Raw genomic sequence first — 18,449 nt, 5'->3', positions numbered from 1 at the left:
CCACGAGATTTTCTTCTTGAAGCTATCGCGAGCCGACCGGCTGGGCTGCATGTCTCATGTGAACCGGAAGCAGGCTGCAGCAGTGGCCGGGACGTGGATATTACCGTGAGGGGTGATGGGGGTTCTGTTAGCGCGGGGTATGTATCAGTGCGCCCACATGTCGACGACAACGGGAACACCAGCAGCACTCCAACGCAACACTCTCTCAACACTTCACTTGAGTCATCAACAATGCCCATCCTTGTTTCTTGGATTTCGGGCCGTGTGTGATGAAGGGAGCTCTCGCTGAGTCCGAGTCCTCCAACAATGCCTCCATTTTGACGGGAATATCGGCAGCTTTTCTGTCTTGGCGATGTGGCTCTTTTCGGCGAAAGATAGCGTATCCCTCTCGTATCTGAAGAGCGAAAATTTTCTCTGGTCTTGGCCTCGAAAGGAAACCGATCGATCAAGAGTCGGAATGATCTCCGAGGATAATCGAAGATGAGAAAATGCGCTTATATGGAATAGTGTAGGCAAGGACAAGAAGATGTTAGAATCATCGACAGTGAACGCGGAAAGTCGTGCGACCCCTCGATATGGTGCGCATCGACCAATGAGAAACCGCTCCAAGGCCGGCCATGAACTCCCGGCATGCAGCCGAACGGAACCGCTACCCCGTCCTTGCCCCGCTCCGCTCCGGGGATGGTATGGAGATTGAGCGGGACCCGCTTCCAGTCTTTATCGGTTAGGCTATTGTGGTATCGCACCATGTCGTCTCCACACTATCGGACCAGCTGCCGGCTGCCTCTCAAAGCAACAACATACGACATGACGCTCGATATCTTTCTCACGAATTCTTCAAACCCTTAGACCGGAAATCCCGTGATAAGTTGTCCTACTAACCTGCAAGCGGCTCGTTTGACGAGCTGGGCAAGGTTTCAGTCACAAAGTTTAGGTGCAGAGGAAGGTGTCTTGGGCGCAGAAGGTTTAGGAAACCACTGGCACATTATCGAGATTACCCTATCGAGATCACCGGCGTCGTACGGTAACTCCCACATACCTCTGCCCACGAAGTTCACGACATAACAATGGCCATGGTACGATAGACCTGGCAACATCAATCCGTACCACGTTGCTCTCATGTCACGTCTTTTGCGGCACTAAACACCACGCTGTCGGACCTCAGACCGCTCATTCAACCCCTACTGGATGCAGTTATTAGTGGTGTTAAAGTTGCGCCACCCGCCATCCCCGTGGCATGAAGCGCCGCACGACAGGTAGCTTCCCGCAGACATGCATGCTAAGCGACATGCGGCGGTGGAAGTTACCGTCCTCACGGGTGGCTTTTTCAGACCCGGATCTCAGTCCGTTGGTCCGGCCGGATTGAGACAATGGACTCAGTGGTCGTTGTCGTCGGGCGGGACGAGGTCCGGGACCGTAACGGTCGTGTCGTGAAGTGAGTGGTTTCTACCGACTCCGGAGCCGAAATGGTGACACAAGAGCTGAGCTGAGCTGGTTGAGCATGTTATCTCTCGACGCTAGCAAAGGTGAAACAGCCATGCGACGGTCAGCTATTGTAAACATGGGATATGTACACCGCACATCACCGTCCGGCCACGGCCAACCATATGCTTGAGTCGTGCTGTGTTTCTAGAAGCCATGGTATTTCTGTTTTTAGCGAGTGGAAAATGACACTCCGTCATGCAACAACGATCAAAGTCAGCGCTCGTCAGCGAATAATGGAACGTTCTCTTACCCCAAAGGCAACCTTTTGATAAGAATTCCACCGATGATCTCGGGACCAAAAGTGAAGGGACACTCGGACGGAGTCGTACAAAAGGGTCTAAAAGGGTATTCTAGGCGTTCGGCCCGGATAACAAGGCAATCAAAGAGATGAAAAAAGGGAGAAACCCCAGAAGATGTTTGCCTTCAAAGTCAAAGCGTGAAAATAGGGACTCCATAAAACATAGTTTGGATCTGCGCTGATCCCGTCATTCTAATCACGATTCCCCATAGTAATGTATCATGACCATCCTTTCTGGACTTTGAGATCTGTCTGCCATGTGAATCCTCCGCACAGCCAAGGCCTCTGTTCTCCAGAGACATGTCTTGGCCGTCGAGTCTGCTGGATGTCAAAGGTCCCATGATGCGGGTGAAGAGGAATGGGGTTCCCGATTGTGCAACCATCACCAAGTGTGCATCTGGACAGTTCAGTTGTTTGACTGTTTTTGGCGTCGACGTTTGTGTAGGCCGGTAACATACAGGTCAGAAATTGGAAGTCGCTGAAACAACGAACAGCCAGCGGGATTGGCTCCGTTGGGCAGCAGTGGCCGGGCCTGTCAGGGACGTAACCCATTTCCCGTTTTGGCGAGCAGTTCCACAAATTCAGGGCTGCCTGACCCAGGTGCAGGTGTTGAAGCGACTTGGTGAAAACTTGAAAGATTCGCTACCGGAGAACCTCGATGGCGCTGTATCGCTTGAGTGTGGTCACATTGTTTGACCCCCTTTGTCACTTTTTTTGATTCACTCGGCATCTCCAGGGCATCTGATTTCTTTCCGGGATCTTTTTCCATGCTTGCCCCCTTTCAACTTCTTTTCAGACTGTATTCAAACAACCATATTCCCAGACCGCGCTGCCTGAGATGCGACGGACTTCCTCGTCGACACCGTCCTCATCTCCCTTCTTTTTGTGTTAGTGAGCGCTTCTTTCTGTTTTGCGGAGGAATGCTGCCCACTGGTAGCTTGACGTCATGAAGTAAGGATCCCCCAGTCCACATCTGTCCCCATGTGATCTCCTCCTTCCCGCCGCAGAGGTTCGAGGGTCGTGTGCTCACCTTCCGTTCCGAAGATGCTAACAAACATGTGCGCACGTCCAGGTTTGCCAAAGAACTCGAGCAGGAGGCTGTGCCAGGTAAGAGACTCAGTCTGAAGGCAGAAAACACCATACTGGATCATCTTGAAGAGAGTCGCACCGACTTTGATGCCAAGCATGAGGCATGTCTTTGTTGACGACGAATTGCGACGCATGCAAGATTGCGACACTGCTCCAAAGTCTCAGACAGCAATCAAAGACTGTCAATGAAACAATTGTCCGTGATTCTAACCATGTTTCCCAATTCTAGAATGGCGTGTCAAGTACCTAAACTACAAGCTTGGGAAGAAGCTCATCAAGTCGGTGACGAGGGCTATCCAGCGTGCAAGCACCACACCGACTCTCGCGAGGCGACCCGATTCGCAGCATCCATTACATGCGACGCCTGGAGCCCTCTTCCACCACCTACATCATAAACGAACAGCAACCCGTAATCGTTGGTCTGATGCCACTCCAGGCCCTCACGAAGACTCGCCTGGTACCGATTACTTCCCGGGCGGCGGCCCCGAGCTCGCCCGCGCGCCGACCAAGAACAGCAGAAACAGCAGAAGCAGCATCGAATTACGAGGGGCAGGGGAGCGATCTAGTTTGACAAGGTCGCCTGACAGCGGGATTCGATATGGAAGCATTGTCCCCCCTTCGCGCTCGAGCGATCGAACCGAGTTCGAACTTCCCGCTCCGGCCATGAAGATAGCCTCGAGGACAGGCGGTCGCCGTGACTCGATCCCGACTACCCCGACTTCTCCGGTCTCTAACCGTTTCGGACCACGACGCAGCAGGTCCATGATGGTAGGTGCCGCTCACGCTGGCCAGTCTAGTGCAACAGAGTCCTCCGTCGATGTGCCACCAAGCGCAAGCATTGCTCAACGTCCTACCCATCGTCTTACCCGACTCCTCTCCACTAGCTCTCATCTTTCTCGCACAATGTCAAACAAGGACGAGATAGGACTGCAGAATCTGGATACCGTCCGTACTGCCGAGGTCGAGTTCTTTTCTTTCCTCGACAATGAACTAGACAAGATCGAAACATTCTACAAGCAAAAGGAAGATCAGGCCACCAAGCGCCTATCTGCTTTGCGCGAGCAACTCCACGAAATGCGAAACAGACGAACGACTGAGATTTCGGATGCCAAGCAGAGAAAAGAGATGGAAGGCAGTGGTGGCAGCAGGAGTCACTCGGACGACGAAGGAGCTGGCAATGGCAAAGACAATGGTGTGGGTTGGATAGCGCCCATCAGAACCAAGTTCATGAAGCCTGGGCCAAACTCGAAAGCGCTGCAAAAGATGACCGGAACACCCGTCATGGCGCCGCAGAAGCCGGAAGAAGGCCGCGACTATGTCAGGAGACCGCCAAACAAAGACGACGTGCCATACCGTGTGGCGAAGCGGAAGCTCAAGCTCGCCCTGCAGGAGTTCTACCGTGGTCTCGAGCTTCTCAAGTCGTATGCCCTCCTGAACAGAACTGCGTTCCGTAAGCTTAACAAGAAGTACGACAAGGCGGTTAACGCCCGCCCGACTTACCGCTACATGAACGAGAAAGTCAACAAGACTTGGTTCGTCAACAGCGACATTCTCGACGGCCACATTCGCACGGTCGAAGACTTGTACGCTAGATACTTCGAGAAGGGCAACCACAAGCTGGCTGCAGGAAAACTCCGAAACATTCTCAGACGCCCCGGAGACGCTTCGGACAGTGCTTTCCGCAGCGGACTGCTTATTGGCTTTGGCGCCGTCTTTGCCGTTCAAGGTCTGATTTATGGCGCAGAGCTACTGTTCCAGGACGATCACGTCCTCAAGGAAAACACGAGTTATTTGCTGCAGCTGTACGGAGGCTACTTCTTGATGATCATGCTCTTCACACTGTTCACATTGGCTTGTCGAATATGGACCAAGAACAAGGTTAACTACCCGTTCATCTTCGAGTTTGACACGAGGCACAACCTGGAGTGGAAGCAGCTGGCCGAGTTTCCAGCCTTCTTCTTTGCGCTTCTTGGCGTGTTCATATGGATCAACTTCTCGAGGTTTGGCGACTGGGAGGAAATGTATCTGTACTATCCTGTCATTTTGATAGGCGTGTCGCTGCTGATATTGTTCTTCCCGGCACCAATATTCTATCACAGAGCTAGAAGATGGTTCTTGTATTCACATGTAAGTTACCATGCCATGTTCGTAAGGTACGAAAATTTCATCATACTGACACCTTGATAGTATCGCTTGCTGCTGGCGGGCTTGTATCCTGTCGAGTTTCGAGATTTCTTCCTCGGCGATATCTGGTGCTCTTTGACATACGCTTCTAGTGTAAGTGATTGCTTCCAATGATCTTGGTTAATAATTCAGTACGCTAACTTTACGAAGAACATTGCTCTGTTCTTCTGCCTGTACGCCAATGAGTGGGATCAACCGAGTATGTGTAACTCTAGTCACTCGCGGGTTCTCGGCTTCTTCAACGCCTTGCCCCCAATTTGGCGTGCTCTGCAGTGTATCAGGCGTTACTACGACACGAAGAACGTGTTTCCTCATCTTGTCAACTGCGGAAAGTATATGTGTACCATCATTACCGCTGTCTTGCTCAGCTTGTATCGCCTCAACGGATCGAAACCTAACTTGGCTGTCTACATCACATTTGCGTGCATCAACGCCTGTTATACTTGTGAGTATTCCTTTCCCCTGGCCTTTGTGATATCAGACTGACATTTAATTATCAGCGGTCTGGGATCTATTCATGGATTTCTCACTCCTCCAGAAACACGTCCGCCACCCCTTCCTTCGAGACATTACCGCACTCAAGTCCAAATGGATCTACTATGCCATCATGATTGTCGACCCCATCCTCCGCTTCAACTGGATTTTTTACGCCATCTTCACCCATAATACTCAGCACAGCACGATCGTATCCTTCTTCGTCGCCTTTGCCGAAGTCATCCGTCGTGGCCTTTGGCTTATCCTCCGTGTCGAGAACGAGCATTGCGCCAACGTGTCGCAGTACAAGGCCTCGCGCGATACTCCTCTCCCCTACCAGCTCGATCAGTTCATCGAGCGTCCCAGCCAGGAGACACCTGCCGAAGAAGCGGCCGTCGAAACCGGCACCACTACCGGCGCTGCTGCTGCTGCTGCTGCCCAACGGGATCGCAGAGGCACCATCTCCTCCATGGCCGCCAGCATCCGCGAGCGCATTCGCGGCTCCGTCGTCGCTGGAGCTACCGCTCCTTGGACTGCTTCCACACCCACCGCCGCTGGCCGCGAAGAGGAAGGGGCTGCCAGCCCCCGCCAAGGCTCAGTCACCTCTCCCGCCGGTGCTGCCACGCCCGGTGCTGCCAACGCTACGCCCGGTGCGACGGGCACCGGAACCGGTTTCAACCTTAACGGCGGAGGCACCTTCCGCCGCCGTCACAACGAGTCGATGGGCAAGAAGTCAATTCTCAAGGTCATGGCCGAAGCGCACAAGCAAGATTTCGAGAAGAGACGGCCGCCTGAGGCAGTGCGGGAGCAAGGGCTGGGACGAAGAGGAAGCAGTAGTCTTCACGATGAAGACGATGAGGAGGAGGAAGATGATGATGATCCTGATTTGCGGAGTGAGGTGGAGGATGAGGATGAGGATGAGGACGATGATGATTCGGATCGGAGAAGCGTGCAGGAGGATCGGATGGAGGCTAGGGAGGCGGAGACTTTGGTGAAGAGGGCAAGGGGGGAGCCGGATGATTCTGTTAGTGAGTAAGTAGTGTTTGCTTGTAGAGAGGGGAGAAGTAAGGGAGAGGGGAAGAGGGGAGAAAGAAGAAGGGAAGGAGGGAGGAAGAGCTATTTGATACCCAACTTTGTCGGTCGGAGTAAAGTAGCAAACAACGGAACAAGCGTTAAGGGGAGCATATAGACGCATTAGACGGGGGAAGACACAGGATCATGCTGGTATTTTTTTCCTGTTTATGGGACGTTTTATAGCGCATGGCTGTTATTTTGCACGGGGGCGCATCAGATACATAGATGTCTGGACTCGACAACAGGGCTTACTTACTTGCTGGGCTTGTTTTGCTCTTCATTGGGAAGACCTTTTGCTCATGTCAACACTACTTCACTACCTCACCTTGATTCTGGCCCAGGGAGCGGCGCGTACCAGTTTTAACTGTCTTGTAATTAGTTTTTTCAGTACAATTCTTGAACGCACTCTAGCTATCTTATCGCGTTGATCGCTAAATTTCGAACAGAAAACGGGCCAAAAATGAAATAAAGACAATTGGTCAGGAAAGCAAAAAGGAAGAGCTGTGTTTTTGAATCGCAACTTGGTAACAGAAAGACGCAAAAAAGAAATTATCATGGTCAATCGTGCGACGTGGGCCTGATTCGAACAGACGCTCCCGAAGGAACAAGATTTCTAGTCTTGCGCATTAGACCACTCTGCCACCACGCCGAATGGTTATTTGATGAAGAATTTGCACCAAGCTAAAAATTATATGGAGCGTTTACAAAAGGGTGGGGGTAGTGGGGCTGACTGACAACACTGATCTTGTGCTCGGACTGTTCAGATATCGATGGACGGCTTTTTCAGTTCAACGCTGTAGAGGCCTTGAGAAAAGAGAAGCATGACCATGAAAACTGCGAGGAAAGCAACCAATTTCTGCAATCTTTGCAGTATAGAACTGCCAAATAATTTTGATGCTCTCGAAAGTGAAAATAGGACTTGCAGAGTTGTGGATGGCGCCAGGTGCCAAGGGGGCAGTCCGTGAACGGACAAGTTCGAGGTTGGATTTGGCCCCATAGCCCAAGTAATGAAGGATGCAAAACTGAGTTAACACTCGCACTACGTCGCTCCGTACAAGCCAACGTTGGCCTCAACTAATAGGTAGATAACCGTCACCGCTCGATTTTGCGGGCCCATTGATCAGCGGTTTATAGTCTCACGGCTCCAGATCCAGCCGCAGATAATGCATGGAGACTGTGAAAAGCTAACAGGCTGAGAGGCTCTCGACTTGTCAAATTCACCACTTGCACACGTCAAGAGGAATCTAAGTTGCGCTGAACAGCTCTCGCCGCCCTACCCGGCCGTTCTCGGGCCCATCCGTCAGTTTGTCAATGCTGCTCGACTGCCCGGACCGAGAGGATTAACGAGATGATTGCTGCTCTGCGGCTCGTGCAGATGGGCGTGATGTCAAGCACATCCCATCCCACCCAAAGATGCAGACCATTGCATGTATACCTGAGCATTGTCATGGCAACGCCAAACCTCACGATATCACCGCAAAGAGGAGCAGACAGGTTTTGGAATTAGTTCTCATTATTTTTCATCATCCAGGCTCTCTATATCTCCTCCTTTATTTATGTACCGGAACAAAGACATGATACCCTTAGATATACCTCCCGCCGCTGCTCGAGGTTAAGCAAGCAAACAACGGGAGGAGAGTGCTGTCAGGCATTCTTGTAAGCAAACGCTTACTCGAAAACCCAGGCAGCGGAGTGGTGGTTCCACTGGTTGAGCTCCTCGGGCTTGAACCAGAGGGCAATCTCCTTCTTGGCGTTCTCAACGGAGTCGGAGCCGTGGCAGACGTTGCGGCCCATGTCCTGTTGGTTTTTCCGTTAGTAGTTGTCCTTGCGCAGATAGATAGGAAGAATGAAGAGAAGGGAAAACATACGAGAGCAAAGTCACCACGGATGGTGCCGGGAGCGGAGGCGAGGGGGTTGGTGGCACCGAGGATGGTGCGGCCGGTCTTGACGGCGTCCTTGCCCTCCCAGACCATGGCGCAGATGGGGCCGGAGTTCATGTACTTGATGAGGCCAGCGAAGAAGGGCTTGGTGTTGAGGTCCTCGTAGTGCTTCTCGAGGTGGGCCTGGCCGGGGCTGGTGAGCTTCATGGCAACGAGCTTGAAGCCGCGGTTCTCGAAGCGAGAGACGATGTTGCCAACGAGGCCACGCTGGACGCCATCGGGCTTGACGGCAATGAAGCTGTTAGAGGCGCAAGTTAGTCAATCGACTCTGTTGCATTGTGAGTAGTGCTGGGTGATGGTGTTGCTGGCGCTTCTGTTGATGATGGGCGCGAGCGTAACAGACGGCAATAAAGATGGCGGGGTACAACCGAGGGGTTTGAATTCCCGTGTTGTAGTAAAAAATAACTTACGTCTGCTCCTGGTTGGACATTTTGATTATGGGTGGTTCCTGTGAGGGAGTATAGATTTGTGATGGGATGATGATTGATGATGGAGAAGGAGAAGTCGAGCAGGAAGACGAGGAGAGGCGGCCGAGATAGAAAAGGAGGACTGCTAGGAGGAGTCCACACGCGGCCGGAAAAAAAATTGGTGGGCCCGTTCCCCTGGGTGACCTGGCTCGTCTCCTTCTGGAGCTCCCCCTTCCCCTCGATTGGGACGATTGGCGAGATTGGGCACCACTAGAATCAGCACCCGCAGCCATTGCGCCTCCCGATTCGGGCTGCTTCTGTTGCACTTCAGTTTGCGGCAGCGGTCTGCGTTGTCCGTCTGATTCTCGTCGCAGATGTTCCGAGCTGTCAGTGTTCGACATGGTCTTATTGGATGCAGCTATTTCAGTTGGTGAGGTGATGAAAGCTTAGCTCAAAGCTCTGATTTTTAGAAGAATGTTGGTCCAGACTCAGCAGCAGGACAGCAAACAGCTGACAACTCTACGCGACGGGTTTGAAGAAATTAGGGGCAATGTTTTGATGGAGCAGAGAACAGCAAGCGACCAGGCAGCCGTCCGTCAATTGGTCTTATGGGTCTCTGTTTAAGTGGTTGCGCAACGTCTCGGAAACGAGGCCGGAAAGACGAGAAGCCACGATGGGTGCCAGCAAAGCTCGCAGAGCTCCCCCCATTGAATCTGTACGGCCTGTGCAGCTGAGGTTTTCTTTCCGAGATAACCCCCAATGCTCTTCAATATTTAAAGGAAGTCATTCCCCTCGAATGCCATATTAATCACGAACAACCAGGTCAACTGATTAGAGGAACATATGTTCGCCCAAGTCAGTTGTACACTACAGGCCCTGAGAACTGAGACGGTGGGCTGAGGTCGTCATGCAGATATCAAAACTTACCCCGCGGTTTATCATCTAGAGCCACTATGCATCTAACGAATCCCGCGATGCCAAGCGGTGCGCTAGCTGGCAGGGGACAGCTTGGCCTGCTTGGCTTCCACGGGGCGAATTGGGGCCACTCGACGCCATCGGCCACCGAGATGTGGACTTGTTGCGATGCTGCCAGCTAACAACTGCCATCTTGAAGCCAACACGGCAGGCATTGATTGCCATTGACGACAACAGGTCAACCCAACTCGTGACTTCCGCTTACATTACCTCTACCTACCTTACCTTACACAGCTGCGGAGTATACTGCAGTCGACGACAGCTTCAAGGGACTCTGCGACATACCTTAGCAAACCCGGGAGTGTTGTTCTTGATGACCCAGACGAGCTTCTAACCAGTCCCCTTTTGTTGTTGCTTGTCTGTTCTTGCTTGGTGTTTCTTTTGACTTTCTTAGCGAGTTCTAACCTCAGCGAGGTGCACCACCACTCGAGATGCTGGGCTCGGGCCAGCTGTCCATGTCGGGAGGCTGGACGGCATATCTCTGTCTTGCATCTGCCTTGACCGGCCTGTTTGTTCCAGCTGGTGCGCTTGCCCTGTTCACTTCCCAATCCCAAACCCTATATCCTAACACTAACACACTGTCTTCCCCAGTTGCCGTCAAGGAGCACGATTTCAAGAAATGCGACCAGACCGGTTTCTGTAAGCGCAACCGGGCCTTTGCCGACCACGTTCTAAGCAATACCGCATGGGAGTCGCCTTACAACATTATCGCCGAGTCGGCTTCCTTCAAGGGCGGTCAATTGCAGGCCACCATTCTCAAGACCATCAACGACGCCGGCGAGGCCGTCCGCCTTCCCATCACCGTTTCCTTCCTCGAATCCGGAACCGCACGTGTCACCGTCGACGAAGAAAAGAGACAAAAGGGCGAGATCGAGCTTCGCCATGACAGCAAGGCCAGAAAGGAACGCTACAATGAGGCCGAGCAGTGGGTTATCGTCGGCGGGCTGACCCTCGACAAGGAGGCCAAGGTCGACTACGAGGATAAGACTCAGATCACCGTTCAATACGGCCCCGAGTCCAAGTTCGAGGCCACCATCAAGTTCGCCCCCTTCTCTATCGACTTTAAGCGCGATGGTGCCACACATATCAAGTTGAACGACAAGGGCTTGTTGAACATGGAACACTGGAGGCCCAGGATCGAGTCCCCTCCTGCGCCCGAGAAGAAGGAGGGCGAGGAGAATAGCAGCGAGGCCGAGACTACCGAAACCGCTGAGACTGCTGAGACTACCGCTGCCCAGATTCCTGAGGCGTACCCTGGTGAGGACCAAAACACTTGGTGGGACGAGAGCTTCGGCGGAAACACCGACTCCAAGCCCCGTGGTCCCGAAAGCGTTGCCCTGGATATCTCTTTCGTCGGTTATGATCACATCTACGGTATCCCTTCGCATACTGGCCCCTTGTCTCTCAGGCAGACTCGTGGCGGCGAAGGCAACTACAACGAGCCGTACCGCATGTACAACGCCGATGTGTTCGAGTATATCCTTGACAGCCCTATGACCCTGTACGGATCCATCCCGTTCCTGCAGGCCCATCGCAAGGATTCGAGTGTTGGTATCTTCTGGCTTAACGCTGCCGAGACTTGGGTTGATATTACCAAGGAGAAGGAGTCCAAGAACCCACTCGCCTTGGGTATTGGTTCCAAGACGAACACCAACACTCACTGGATTTCTGAGACCGGTCTCCTGGATGTGTTCGTCTTCCTGGGCCCTACTCCTCAGGACCTTATCCGCAAGTATTCCGAACTCACCGGTACCACCGCCATGCCTCAAGAGTTTTCCCTCGGCTACCATCAGTGCCGCTGGAACTACGTGTCGGACGAGGATGTCAAGGATGTTGATCGCAAGATGGACAAGTACAACATTCCGTACGATGTCATCTGGCTTGATATCGAGTACACCGATGACAAGAAGTACTTCACCTGGGATGCCCATAGCTTTGCCGACCCCATTGGCATGGGCAAGCAGCTTGAGGCCCATGGACGCCAGCTGGTTACCATTATCGATCCCCATATCAAGAATGTTGACGGTTATACAGTCTCTTCCGAGCTCAAGTCTCAGCACTTTGCTGTCAACAACAAGGATGGCGAGATCTTCGAGGGTTGGTGCTGGCCCGGCTCATCTAACTGGGTTGACGGCTTCAATGCCGCCGCCCGAAAGTGGTGGGCCACGCTTTTCAAGTACGCCAAGTTTGAGGGTTCCATGAGGAACACCTGGATTTGGAACGACATGAACGAGCCCTCCGTGTTCAACGGCCCTGAGACGACGATGCCCAAGGACAACCTTCACTACGGTAACTGGGAGCATCGTGACCTTCACAACTTGAATGGATTGACATTCCATAACGCTACTTTCGAGGCCCTCAAGTCTCGCGAGAAGGGCGAGTACCGTCGTCCCTTCGTTCTTACCCGCTCCTTCTTTGCTGGCTCTCAACGTCTCGGCGCTATGTGGACTGGTGATAACCAGGCTGCGTGGGATCATCTTGAAGGCTCCATCCCCATGGTTCTCAGCCAGAACATTGCCGGTTTCCCCTTCTCTGGTGCTGACGTCGGTGGTTTCTTTGGTAACCCCGAGAAGGAGCTGTTGACGCGCTGGTACCAGGCTGGTGCTTTCTACCCCTTCTTCCGTGCCCATGCCCACATTGACTCCCGCCGCCGCGAGCCTTACCTTGCCGGTGAGCCCTACACCACCATCATTGCTGCCGCTCTCCGTCTTCGCTACAGTCTTCTGCCGTCTTGGTATACCGCTTTCCGCCAGTCTTACCTTACCAACGAGCCCATCGTCAAGCCCATGTTCTACACTCATCCCAACGAGGAGGCTGGTTTCGCTATTGATGACCAATTCTTCGTTGGAAATACCGGTTTGCTAGCCAAGCCTGTCACCCAGAAGGACAAGGAGACCGTGGATATTTGGATTCCTGATAACGAGGTCTACTATGACTACTTTACTTACGACATCATCCCCTCTGGCAAGGGCAAGACCGTGACTCTCTATGCTCCCCTCAACAAGATTCCTCTCCTCATGCAGGGTGGCCACATCTTCGCCCGCCGTGACCGGCCCCGTCGGTCCAGCACTCTCATGAAGTGGGACGACTACACCCTTGTCGTGACCGTCGGCAAGGACGGAAAAACCGCTGAGGGCGACCTCTACGTCGATGATGGCGACTCGTACGACTTCGAGAAGGGCCAGTACATCTACCGCAAGTTTACCCTCGACGGCGATGCCAAGACCATCTCATCCGTTGACGGCGAGGACCGCAAGAAGGTTAAGGAGGGCGACTGGATAAAGAAGATGCACCAGGTTACCGTCGACAAGATCCTCATCGTCGGCGCCCCCAAGTCTTGGGATCAGAAGGAGGTCACGGTGGAGTCCGAGGGGAAGACCTGGACTGCTACGGTCGAGTACACCCCCGCCGGAAAGGGCCGGGCCGCATTTGCGGTTGTCAAGAAGGTTGGCGCGAGGATCGGTGCCGATTGGAAGATTTCCTTCGCCTAGATGGGGTGCGGGGCCCAGCTGCAGGTGGGCTTACATAGTGTAGAAGAAGGAGGCGTGGGGAGGACATGACAGGAGAAGAGAGGAGGCTTTGGATGAATGATTGAGGTGTTGCGCGGTGTCTCATGTACACTACACCGCTCGCCTTTTTTGGACGTTGTGTTTCCGCATCGGTCTGAATGCAGCCCTAGTTTATTTCAACGCCATATTCTTACAGACAAATCTAAGTACAGATGAGAAAGAAAGCTAAGCTCGTACATACTTGCAGGAAAGGTTGACATGGCTATGCTTGTTGTTTTTCTAGTTGCTCTTGGTTATTTTTAGGTCTTTTCGTTCACAAAGCAGCCTGTGACCTGATGTGCTTCCTTGTCGACTTCCATTCAGCAAGCAGCCTTTCCGATTTTTGCAAGTCCCGTTACACAACACACGCACAGCTGTTGGGTTGGTTCAGTTCCATAAATGGCGTGGGCTCTCCTTCAAAGTAGGTTGGCAGGTCACGCTTACCTAAACGAATCGGGTGCTCACAGGCCCTGGATCTTGAATACGAATGATGGCATTGCTTAATGCTTCGGTGCATGAAAGTAGTGTACTGTGTATGTCCCTGCCTTCACTATGGTAGTGTAGTGGTGCGCTTCAAGCTGTGTTCCTGACAGACCGGGACAGATGCCGCACCGAATGTTGGGAGGAGCTGTCGGGAGCCGTCACTGGCATTCAGTGGAAGGACTTGGTTCCGCCAATGGTAACCTCGAAGTTGTTCGCCTCTCTTTTTCGAGAAGATGGTTTTGAGTTCTGACTGGTCCGTTGAGCGATGCAGATCGGTGGCGTGAGGTTTGAGTTTGGGTGTGGTGGTGCTGCTGATGGTGGTGGTGGTGGTGGTGGAATCCTACCCTTCGGTGCCTCTGGTGCCTCTGGCGCCTCTCGTGCCTTGCCCCTGCATTTCATTACCGAGCTTGCGAGCCTTTGAGAATTGATACCATCACCGTTCTGTGGGCGACTACTGGTCCCTTCGATTCTTCCAATCCTTCCTTAACTCTTCCTGTGTGTTTTTCCATGTTTCACAGCGTACCCCAGAGTCAAAAGGCCCTTCTTCCTACCGAACCTACCCAAACCGGCGCCGGGCAACGGGTAAAAAGCCAACTTGGACAGCATTCGCTAGTGTAGTGTAGACTAGGTGGTAGTACCGTGATATGTGCCAAACACCGCTTTCCTCTTAGTGCCCTAGTGATACGAAGTGTGGTGGAATGATGATGATTCGCATTTGCTTGCTCCTGAATGGAAATCTTCGGGAGGCCGAGAGGAAAGTCAAGACGGCAACGGCAAGGTACATACGACCTCACGAGGAGGGCTGGAGGGGTGACACGCTTGTGGCACACAGTATTACTTGCCTCTGTTAGTAGAATATCAAACTGGGGACGGGGACGGATGACACAACAACAGCAACAACGACAAGGGAGCTATGTATCCTCCGTCCCCATGGGGCGGGCGGCCGTATCTACGACTGTCGTGCCCTGTCTTTCGCAGGGTTAGCAAAATCAATGGGATTGATTCGATACCTCGATGAATGGGCGGATGGAACATGGAGCATTGTTCAAAGTTTCAAATATAATTGGGCCAACGGGCTTTGTTGGGTCGTCGGTCGTGAGGCTGTGTGTGATGAGGCCTGTTGGTTAGGTTGCTATTTACATATAATGTGTGCTGTTTGGGACGTTGCTTGCTTGCCTTGCATCTTTCCAAAAACCGAACCCCGTAACCTTCTTTCTGTTTGTTACAACTTTTCTTTCTCTCTCCTTCCTTCCTTCCTTCCTTCCTTGACGACGTGCCGGACGAATGGTATGGCAAGAGTTGGTTGAGATCGACTTGCCTGTTCTATCTGATTATTCGATCTACATACTTGAGTCGCTACTTTCGTCGTTGCCTGCTTGCCTACCTGACCTAGAAATTGTGGGTTGCGAGTTTTTCAAAGGAGTTTATTCCTTCTATTTTTTTTTACAGCAACCAACACTGAGAGAGAAGGAAGCAACCAACCATCCATCGACTTTGTGTCCCGCGCCCTGGTAGAAATATCCAAGGGATCTACATCCATCCGTCGAACCCCCTGGTCCAAGTTCCACTTACACGAGGTCTTGAATTCGATTTAACCAAAGGGTTTCCCTCCCTTTTGTTGTCGATCTCTTACCCATCCACTCACTCACCTCATCATCTCATCGCCTACTACTTCACTCCACCAACCATCAACACAATACTACGAACAACAACCAACCATGAAACCATCAACCCTCCTCACCCTAACGGCCACAGCCGCCTCCACCACGGCTTTCACCCTTCCCTTCAAGTTCCGACGGGACGATGCCACCCACACCCCAAACCGCCGTCTCGCCCACAACCCACCCACCTACGCCGGCAATGCCCATATCAAGGCCGTCGCCGGCAGCAAGCCGCAATCCCTCCGCGCAGGCGCTTACCTCGCCTATCACCCACCGGCCGCCACTCCCGAGCACCCGACCCAAAACCAAGACATGATCCAGTCCGTCACCGGCTCCGTCGTCATTCCCAAGATCTACATGCCCGAATCGGGCCCCACAGCCGGCAACGTCGTAGGGGAGTACTCTGCCTCGATCTGGGTCGGCATCGACGGGGCCTCGGCCACGGACAACTTCATCCTTCCCGGGACCAACAACACATGTAACCCGTTGGGCCAATCCCTTCGTGCGGGAGTCGACATCTTCTGGGACGGCACCTTGGACGGCCAACAGACGCCGTACGTCTGGGCGCAGTGGTACCCTGCCGAGCACGCCCGGGGGTTTCTCGGCTTCGAGGCTGCGCCCGGCGATGAGCTGCGGTTCTCCGTGTCTACGGGACCGCACGGGAGCTCAGCTGGCGGGGTGCTGGTGGAGAACTTTGGACCGCCGCAGAGCCCCAAGGGCGTGGATGGTAAAGTCAGGATACCGATTGCCACGGGCAGTCTGATCTGGAAGAACATGCCGGGATTGTGCTCGGCGCAGGCGAGCTGGATTGTGGAGGATTTCCCGCTGCAGGAGAGACCCGAGCTGCCCAGTGCGCTGGGGAATTTTACGGATGTGAGGTTTGCGGAGATGGGTGTCGCGACGTGGTTTGGATACAATTTGACGGATGAGAAGGTGGCCACGGAACTGAAGATGTTGGAGATTTATGATGCTGGACAGGGAGGGACTTTGGCGAAGTGCAAGGCGGAGGGAGAGGGGGAGAAGACGGGTGTGATTTGTAAGAGGGTTGTTGAGGCTTGAGAGTTCATCTATCATTGGCTCTTGAGGTGTACGTGAAACGGATGGAGATAATGCATGAGTCTGGTAGAGAAGAGTAAGAAGGTTCTTTGCTCGGGATCAATGGCTGAATGACGAGGATAACTTAATGATAATGAGTAGCAGATGTAGTAACGGAAACTGACACTGGTTTAATGGATCGAGAAGCCGTCTTGGTAGAATGGTTCCCGCTCGCTTCTTAGTGTGTTCCCATCTCATCGCCCTCCTCTATTGAGGCTGGGAGCCACTGTGTCCCTCAACACTCAACATCCCATATGTGTGGTTTGGTTTTACTTCCTCAACCCACGACCAAAAACCCTCCTCACCCTCCCCAACACCCCAGAAAACCATGGCGTAGCTTGCACGCTCACAATAATCCTCACCGGCAACAACACCTTGGTAATCGCATACGCCAGCGCAGCGTCCACCAAGACTCTATACTTTTCATCCCCACTCCGCCACTTTTTCATCAAAGCCTGTTCTTTTCCTTCTCCCTCTCCTTCTTTCCCATCAGCACCACCCTCTGCCTCAACCGCATTCAACCTCCCCTCCTCTTTCCCATCCCCATCCTCCTTCCCCTGCCCTCCATCAAACCCAAAATACCCCTTCCTCCTAAACCACCTCTCAAACCCCTCCATCTTCTTGTCGATAACTTCCGAATATCCATGCTTCATCATCCACCCCATTACCCAACTTTCGAATCTTCGGCCAATTGTCTTTGCCTCGCTGTCCTCGTCATCGCTGCCATCGTGGCCAGTGTCGTAATAATGAAAGAAATAGAAAAACCCCAACCCGGGGAGAACAGCCGTTATCTCGTGCAGAATTAAGAAAGCAACGATGAATGAGGAGGGGGAGGAGCGGAGGGAGTGAAGGTAGGGGTGGAGGAAGCGGGGGAGGCGGGTTAGGAGGCGGGAGAGTCGTTCGGAGTTTTTGTTGGTGTTTTTGTTGGGGTTGGGGCCATTGGGGTTTGATTGGGAGTTGGAGTTGGTGCTGTTGCGGCGGGTTTGTTGTTGTTGTTGTTGGTTCCAGGAGCGGTTGCTGTGATTGTGGTTGTGCTGTTTTTGGCGGCCCGGGTGATGATATTGGTAGGATCGGGGACGAGGGCTGGCGTGAGGTAGCGGCGTTGAGGATGAAGATGAAGTTGAGAAGCGCGACTTTGTTGATGCACTGAATTGTGAAAGCTCGTGTGTCTGATCCCGACTCCCGGCGGGCCCTATGCGCGGACGGCCGGCGCCAAATCCGAGGTTGAGGAATCGTGGGTTTGGGCGTGGGCGGAATGACATGTTTTTCTTTGTTGTTGATGTTGTTTCTTTGTTGGATTTCGGGGAATTGGTGATTGCAGCTGGCTGGATGGCTCAAATGACGGTGGTGATCGAAGTAATTGTGAACCGTGATTGCACTGGCAAGGCGAGTGAGGATTGGTACGGGTGGTTGTATTTTTGTTCACGGCTGCAAGTTGCAACTGTGAGATAACAGGTGTAGCGAGCCAGGTGTGAGCAAGGTGTAGGTGAGTTTGTTCACCGAGCGGGTGTTCATCCGTTTTTTTTGTTGTTTGCAAGCGACAGTAATTCAGACTTGACCATGCCTGAATAGGACTAGCCTCCCCTGAAGTGGTCGGGTCCGCCTCGGGTCCGCCCCGGGTCTCTCTCGAGTTCTGAACCTCGAGTCGAGGTCAGCGTTCGATTCATGTTCGAGGGCTACTTGTCGACACAACTCGCAATCTGCAACTAGGGGGGGGAGTTGTCTGGACAAGTGCT

General features: G+C 53.0%; 5 protein-coding genes and 1 non-coding gene across 6 annotated transcripts; 3 read left to right on the top strand and 3 right to left on the bottom strand.

Moving 5' to 3' along the window:
• Positions 1-7,090, top strand: SMAC4_04393 (uncharacterized protein). Its single transcript, XM_003343687.2, has 6 exons — positions 1-2,734; positions 2,856-2,890; positions 3,102-4,999; positions 5,060-5,149; positions 5,207-5,501; positions 5,557-7,090. The coding sequence occupies exons 1-6, from the start codon at positions 2,730-2,732 to the stop codon at positions 6,564-6,566; spliced, it is 3,333 nt and encodes a 1,110-aa protein (XP_003343735.1). The 5' UTR covers positions 1-2,729; the 3' UTR covers positions 6,567-7,090.
• An 81-nt stretch (positions 7,091-7,171) lies between these two features.
• SMAC4_13210 lies at positions 7,172-7,253 on the bottom strand. The gene has a single exon. It is a non-coding gene; the product is annotated as a tRNA-Ser (tRNA).
• An 842-nt stretch (positions 7,254-8,095) lies between these two features.
• SMAC4_04392 (uncharacterized protein) lies at positions 8,096-9,781 on the bottom strand. Its single transcript, XM_003343686.2, has 3 exons — positions 8,955-9,781; positions 8,473-8,782; positions 8,096-8,401 (listed from the first exon to the last, which is right to left on the bottom strand). Exons 1-3 carry the CDS (start codon positions 9,350-9,352, stop codon positions 8,273-8,275), a joined length of 837 nt encoding a protein of 278 aa, XP_003343734.2. The 5' UTR covers positions 9,353-9,781; the 3' UTR covers positions 8,096-8,272.
• Positions 9,782-9,924: 143 nt separating this feature from the next.
• Positions 9,925-13,648, top strand: SMAC4_04391 (uncharacterized protein). The gene is made up of 2 exons (XM_003343685.2): positions 9,925-10,448; positions 10,518-13,648. The coding sequence occupies exons 1-2, from the start codon at positions 10,358-10,360 to the stop codon at positions 13,415-13,417; spliced, it is 2,991 nt and encodes a 996-aa protein (XP_003343733.1). The 5' UTR covers positions 9,925-10,357; the 3' UTR covers positions 13,418-13,648.
• Positions 13,649-15,404: 1,756 nt separating this feature from the next.
• Positions 15,405-16,843, top strand: SMAC4_04390 (uncharacterized protein). The gene has a single exon (XM_066090102.1). The coding sequence runs from the start codon at positions 15,676-15,678 to the stop codon at positions 16,675-16,677; it is 1,002 nt and encodes a 333-aa protein (XP_065946022.1). The 5' UTR covers positions 15,405-15,675; the 3' UTR covers positions 16,678-16,843.
• Positions 16,844-16,982: 139 nt separating this feature from the next.
• On the bottom strand, positions 16,983-17,975 carry SMAC4_04389 (uncharacterized protein; the record flags this gene model as incomplete). Its single annotated transcript, XM_003343683.2, has 1 exon — positions 16,983-17,975. One exon carries the CDS (start codon positions 17,973-17,975, stop codon positions 16,983-16,985), a length of 993 nt encoding a protein of 330 aa, XP_003343731.2.
• Positions 17,976-18,449: the final 474 nt, after the last annotated feature.

This window comes from Sordaria macrospora, chromosome 2, assembly GCF_033870435.1.
Source record: "Sordaria macrospora chromosome 2, complete sequence".
Classification (NCBI taxonomy): Eukaryota; Fungi; Ascomycota; class Sordariomycetes; order Sordariales; family Sordariaceae; genus Sordaria; species Sordaria macrospora.
The sequence above is the reverse complement of the archived record's forward strand: the minus strand, read 5'-3'. Positions and strand labels throughout refer to the sequence as shown.

What these genes read in the sequence shown, in the direction of transcription:
- SMAC4_04393 (XM_003343687.2), top strand. An exon ending in CGAGCAGGAGGCTGTGCCAG is followed by an intron (nt 2,891 to 3,101) that starts GTAAGAGACTCA and finishes TCCCAATTCTAG; the next exon opens with AATGGCGTGTCAAGTACCTA. An exon ending in CTTTGACATACGCTTCTAGT is followed by an intron (nt 5,150 to 5,206) that starts GTAAGTGATTGC and finishes AACTTTACGAAG; the next exon opens with AACATTGCTCTGTTCTTCTG.
- SMAC4_04392 (XM_003343686.2), bottom strand. Translation starts at nt 9,352, where the DNA reads ATGTCGAACACTGACAGCTCGGAACATCTGCGACGAGAATCAGACGGA. An exon ending in ATGTCCAACCAGGAGCAGAC is followed by an intron (nt 8,783 to 8,954) that starts GTAAGTTATTTT and finishes CGCCTCTAACAG; the next exon opens with CTTCATTGCCGTCAAGCCCG. An exon ending in TCCGTGGTGACTTTGCTCTC is followed by an intron (nt 8,402 to 8,472) that starts GTATGTTTTCCC and finishes AAAAACCAACAG; the next exon opens with GACATGGGCCGCAACGTCTG.
- SMAC4_04391 (XM_003343685.2), top strand. Translation starts at nt 10,358, where the DNA reads ATGCTGGGCTCGGGCCAGCTGTCCATGTCGGGAGGCTGGACGGCATAT. An exon ending in CGGCCTGTTTGTTCCAGCTG is followed by an intron (nt 10,449 to 10,517) that starts GTGCGCTTGCCC and finishes TGTCTTCCCCAG; the next exon opens with TTGCCGTCAAGGAGCACGAT.
- SMAC4_04390 (XM_066090102.1), top strand. Translation starts at nt 15,676, where the DNA reads ATGAAACCATCAACCCTCCTCACCCTAACGGCCACAGCCGCCTCCACC.